This window comes from Malania oleifera, chromosome 2 (genome assembly GCF_029873635.1).
Source record: "Malania oleifera isolate guangnan ecotype guangnan chromosome 2, ASM2987363v1, whole genome shotgun sequence".
NCBI lineage: Eukaryota > Viridiplantae > Streptophyta > Magnoliopsida > Santalales > Ximeniaceae > Malania > Malania oleifera.
In genome coordinates, this window is record NC_080418.1 from 10,763,389 (window position 1) to 10,769,664 (window position 6,276).

Consider the following 6,276-nt stretch of genomic DNA (forward strand, 5'->3'; position numbering starts at 1 on the left):
CCAAAAAAACATGGTCGGGTTAAAGTCAAGGACTTTAGAATTTAGACCTATTAGCTTAGTAACTAGTGTCTATAAGATTTTGACTAAGGTGTTATCTAAGAGGTTGGCTAATATCCTAGAGGACTATCTCTCTTAGCCAAAGTGCTTTTATAGGTAACATACAAATACTATATGCTGCCTTGATAGTCAATGAAGTGGCTGAAGATGCTGTTCATAGGAATAAGTGGGGTCTTGTGTTGAAATTGGATTTTGAGAAAGCTTATGATAGGGTGACCTAGAGCTTCTTGACAAAATTATGGCTAGAAAAAGGTTTTGGCCTGAGGTGGAGGAAATGGATTAGAGGGTGTCTATCTTCTGTGATCTTTTATGTCTTAGTAAACAGCAAGGCCAAGTCTTGGTTCCATGTGTCCAGGGGTCTAAGACGAGGAGATCCTCTTTCTCCCTCTCTTTAATATCATGGTTGATGTCTTGAGTAGGATGATTGGAAGAGGTGTAGATAGAGGGTTGGTGGGGGGGATTAAGGTAGGTTATGAGAATTGCATCATTTCTCATCTTCGGTTCGCAGATTATACTATTCTCTTCCTATCAAATAACATAAGTTTCTTCTCTAATTTGTAAACTATCTTGCAGGTGTTTGAGAAGGTATACTGGCTGAAAATTAATTTCTTTAAGAGCGGTATGGTGGGTCAGGGTATTAATGCAGATCCTTTTTCCAGGCTAGCTAGTTGTGCCATTTTGACTTGGTGGCCATTACTTATTTAGGTGTCTCCTAGGTGATAATCCGAACGCAGACTCTTTTTGGACCCTATTTTTGAGAGAGTGGCTAGGAGACTGGATGGGTGGAAAGGAGCGCTCTTCACTTTAAAGGGTCATATTACCCTTGTCCACACTTGTCTATCTTCCATCCCTCTATATTACCTTTCTCATTTTAGAATGCCTGTGAGATTGGCACGGAGGCCTAAGAAATTGATGAGGGATTTCTTATGGTCAAGCGGGGGAGAGGCCGAGAGGGTACTAGAGATCATCTTGTAGGTCGGAAGACTATTTGTAGGCCTAAAAGGGAAGGAGGCATGGGTCATGGTGGTGTCCAAAAACATCTCTTTAGTGGGGAAATGGTTATAGTGCTTCCCTTAGAACCTAATTCTCTTTGGCATAAGGCAATTTGTAGTAAATATGGAATGCTACAAAATGGGTGAGATGCTAAAGTGGGAATTAACACTACTCACTCAAATTTATGATTATTTCCTTCCTAAAGTCCATTATATGGTAGGTAATGGGGATAGCACCAATTTTTATGTCAACTACCATGTTCTTACATATACCTTTTCTACCCTATTCCATTCCACACACAAAACTTGGCCTTAGTGTTTTGATTAGTGAAAGAAACAACTTAAAATTGTTAAAAAACAGAGAGAAATATTAGATTTGACATGCAACCATAAAAAAAACTTAAGCACGAGAAAGAATCGTGAGAAATAAAGAAAATTAAGGGTTTACAGGGAAACTGTGACTTGTGAGTCCCCTCAGATTTAGGATTTAGGTGAGAACATGGGGAGATGCAGATATACAAACTTAAGTTTGAACAATTTTGAAATAGCACAATTTTTTTAAAAATTTTCAACTTGAGCCTCTCTTTAAAAAATTAATATATGATTAAGTGGTGGCAAATTTTTGACAATGATGATAAAGTTTTGTTTCAAAAAAAAAAGCAGTTCACACTTGTTAGTGGTTATTTAGCCATTTAGCATTATTATTACATGTTAGAGTTATGTTAATAAGTGTGAGTTAGTAAGGGTATTATGGTTATTGAAATTGTACTTGAAATCTATTAGAAATAGAGGGAAAGGCCTATTGTTGAAGTTAGTTCTTCCATTTTACCCAATTATTCAACATGGTATTAGAGCAAGATCCGACCTAAACCCTAATTGCGTAACCACCGCTAAATCAAAACTTAAACATCATAATACCACACAACCTGCTGCAGTAGAAGGGTCATCAGCATCACCAAAGTCCAGGAGCAGCTTCAGCAGCTGCCAGAAAACACTGCAGTCGCAAAAAATCCTGGATGCTGCTGTCATCTTCAACATTACCTCATACTTTGCAAAACTAACCGCATAGCAAGCCACAGAACCTTTCGATCTGCCAGCCCTAAAATTTCATAGCCAGAGGATCCTCCACGTGCCCCCACACACCAGCAGAAAGCCGGCAGTGCCGACCCCATGCGCCACCAGCGCATGAGACATTTTTTAGCAGTCATTTTGCTCCAATTTCCTCCCCAATGTCTTGAATCCTTCCTCGCACCATAATACCAAGTTGTTTGTCATCTTTTTTTTGTCCAAAGGCATCACCTTTTTTACTTGTTCATGTGCGGCATTCTGTGAATGTTTGCTTGTTAATGCCTGAAGCTGTTGGTCAGTAATTATAGAGTTCATTGAGGCCTGAAACAGTGATACTGCTGTATTCTTGATTCGTTTCTTAATCTTTCTTGTTCATTGCGTGCTTGTGGTTTGCTCCGGTTGTCGAACGTTGTGTTTTGGGATGGTGACCATGAATTCCAGGAGGATGTTGTTCGTTGTGCACTTCAGATGTTCTACTGTATAGAGGCTGTTTGGTACTGTTACAACTGCATGTTGGCTTCTTGGGGATGTGTTTAAGTCTCTTGGAGCAGGGGCAGCATTTAAACATTGATTTTTTGTAGGGTTGTGGCAGTGCTATGTCCAGTTGTTGGTGACTCATTCGTGGTTGAATCAACGGTTGACTTGTTTGAGTTTGGTTCGGTTGGTCTGAAATATCACTTGTGGTTGTTTTGGTTGGTCTCGAAGTTCACTTTTGGAATCCCAAGAGCATTTTGTTAGCTGTGTATTTCTGATTTGCTGCTGTATTGAGGTTGTGTGTGTGTTGGGATGGTGTCCTCAATCCCAAAAAGTTTGTTTCCATCATCAGGCATTTATTCAGGTGAACAGCATACTATAACTATCTCACACTCATGACATAGCATCTTTTGCTCATAAGGGTAATCGTACAGTTTCTATGTCATCTGATATCTCTCCCACTAGTCCTTGGATTATCGACTCTACTATTATTGACCATGTGAGAGGTGTAACCAACTTCTTTTTTGCCATCCAATATTCTAAAAATCTACCATTATAAATAGAGGGAGAGACCTATAACTGAGGTTAAGTCTTCCATTTTACCCAATTATTCAACAGCACCATTTGTAAATGGGTTAGGCAGTTGGGGCAGGCATCCGATTGTCCCCACTATACATCTGCCCATGTAGCGTGAATGTCATGAACCAACAACCTGAGTCTCCGCATCCCTAGCTGCCTAACCCAGATAGTAAACAAAGACAGAAGACTTCTACCTCTAGATAAGCTCTTGCAAAACCAATACTGAGATTGCTCCACCAACTTATCAAGATAGAAAGCAAACATGACCAAGTTTAGCCAATCTTGACATAACTTGACTAAGCTACTTTAGTTTGAAACCATAAACTTGTTGACATTACCCTCCAACATTACTCTTGTATGCATAAAGGCCTTTTAATTAAGCGAAACTTCAATAATTTATCAAAAATTGTTCTAGAAAGATGAAATAAATGCCAATGGTTGCCAAGAATACTAAACGACCCTAACTAAGGAATTAATCATAAACCAGCTGTTAATCAAAGCTTGTACAGATTAATGCATCACAATAAATGCAAAATCAACTGACTAAATATAAATAACTCCAAAATAACATTAAATGGAAGAGAGTATAGAAGAAAATTAAAATTTAAAGATTATAAAAAAATTGTGCTTGTTTTACATTAGCAAATATCCCCTCTTCTGGTTTCAGCACACTAGTACTTCTATCCAATAAACTGATAACAGGAATAATTAACAACAGCACAGCTAATAAACCCAAGGCATGAACTTGTACCTCACTTTATTCATGTATTCACTGTATCTCTCCCCAAAAGTTTCCAGCATCAAATCCTCCTCTAATCTTGCTTTCTGCTCATAATACAGCAAACAAACCGCAATGACAAATAATGAGCTGATGGGTGCCCGGAGTGCAACACAATAAGTCACAAACAGAAGCATCGTAGAAGAATATATTGGATGGCGGACCCAACGATATGGCCCAAATTGCACAACCGCAGTAGGCACCACCACTTTTTCTGAATACTTCGCAAGATACAATGTTGAGTGATATTGCATAAATAAAGCAACCACTATCAGTATCCAAATCCCCAAATTGCTCCACGCACCAGGTATGAGGTGCAGCTCTGGTCCTTCAAATGCTGCAAGCCAGTGCCCTGCCATGACTCCAGCACAAAATAGAAGGCTGTACCAATTAGGTAACCTCACATCCCACTTGGGGTCATGTGGGCGAGCATAATAATCTCCGTATAAACGTCTCCTAATACTAACATTGAAGAAGAAAAAATAGTGATACACAAAGAAAAACACGAAAGGCCAGCCTTCAAGGAAGCCATTGAAATGGGCAGGCGGAACGAGTGTGAGCCAAGTGAATGCCGACGTTACAATACAAAGCTGCTCCACTATATTCGCTTCACCAAGCAAATGTTTACGGAGGCAGTACAAACCATATATTGCAAGAGCTACAGCAACAAACCACGGCCAGAACAACCAAGTCCAGCTAAAATACATCCAGAAGAAAGGGTTCAAAAGTAAATTTACAGTCCATTTGGCGGCTGCAATGGAAATGGAAAACATGGCCGACCATTTGCATATATCAATAGGGGTTAACTGAGAAAGCAATGTTCTCAACGAACCGAAGGAAAGGTTTTTCAAGGGATTTAGTAATGCGTTCTGAGATTCTGAGCCAGCAGTTTCGGAATGTGAACATTTGAGGGGATGAAGAAAATGGGTTCTCGCCCTTAATGGAGATGGTGGAAATGGGTATACAGAAAAGGAGCTATTCAAAGGAGTTTTGGCGGTTCTGAAGTTTCGAAGACTGCACGAATGCTTGATGGGGAGACGGGATTGTAGACGTTTGTTGGAATGCCTGAGAGAATTTGTGCTTCTGTCTACCGTGTTACAGCCAAAAAGGTTTGTTTTCGAGCAGAGGAAGGATGATGCGGTTTCCATGGTAACGTAGCCTGGGGGCTCCGCGATGTTCTACGGATAACCAGTGGGAACGACCATTAGCGAGGTGCTGCAGAAGAGAGTGCCGGATGGAGAGAGACAAATGAAGAACATCTCAAACGTTGCCGCGGAACCGCGAGCATTTAGAATGATCATCAAACCGACCGGTCACTGAACGGATCATGCCGGTTCAGTCTATTTAATAAAGACGTGATGATCGAACTACTAATTTGTCTTCTTCTTTTTTCACAAACTATTTTTTACAATATAAAATAGATTAAAATTTTTACTTAGTGTGTGAACTCTTCCTTAACCGAACGATATAAAATATATTTTATTTTTTATTTTTTTAAACATGTTTTTATTTTATAAAAAAGAAATATTATATACATGCACACACACATATTCAGGTGTTTTGGACAAGAATAATTTTGAATTCCATTTTTAAAATAAACTAATATTCCCTTGATTAAATGGTGAGAACTTGATGAAGTACAACTTATAATTTATTTAATATATCCTACTCGGCCTTATTTGGAATTAGAAAATGCTAGGAGAAGAAAATAAAAATAAAAATAATTATATTTTATTATCAAGAAAAATAAGAAAAACAAATATATATATATATATATATATATACAAATCAATGAATAAAAATTTAATTTTATGACCTTAGATTCTTCTTAATTTATATTTATATAAAAATAACTTTTAGTTTGAATAGTATTTGATATAGAGTAAATATATAATGGAAAATATATTAATATCCTTCTTATTTCTTTCTTTTTATTCTCAAAATAAAATACTTGAAATGGACCCTTAAAGAACATGTGGTAGGTCCATATTTCAAAAGTTAAATTTTAAAATAAAATTCTCACTCGATTACCAATTTGGTAAATTAATATTTCTCAAAAAAAAAAAAAAAAACTAACCATTAGTCCACAACTCTTCCAATATCTATACAAATTTGTTGTTATTTCTCTAAATTTAAGGATATTGAGGCATGGAGTTGGTTCGAACTCATTGCTAATTTGAATAGTATGAACCTACATAATTTACTTCAGTCCAAAGTCATTATTCCCTAATTATGCAACCCGATGACAAACCTTCCGTCAAAAAGTTAATACAAATATAGCAAAAAACCTTAAACTCAAACCATATACAAAAACGATTAATAATTAGG

General features: G+C 37.5%; 1 protein-coding gene across 1 annotated transcript; it reads right to left on the minus strand.

Moving 5' to 3' along the window:
* Positions 1-3,757: 3,757 nt before the first annotated feature.
* LOC131147645 (uncharacterized) lies at positions 3,758-5,260 on the minus strand. Its single transcript, XM_058097155.1, has one exon. The coding sequence runs from the start codon at positions 5,094-5,096 to the stop codon at positions 3,894-3,896; it is 1,203 nt and encodes a 400-aa protein (XP_057953138.1). The 5' UTR covers positions 5,097-5,260; the 3' UTR covers positions 3,758-3,893.
* Between the last annotated feature and the right edge of the window lie 1,016 nt (positions 5,261-6,276).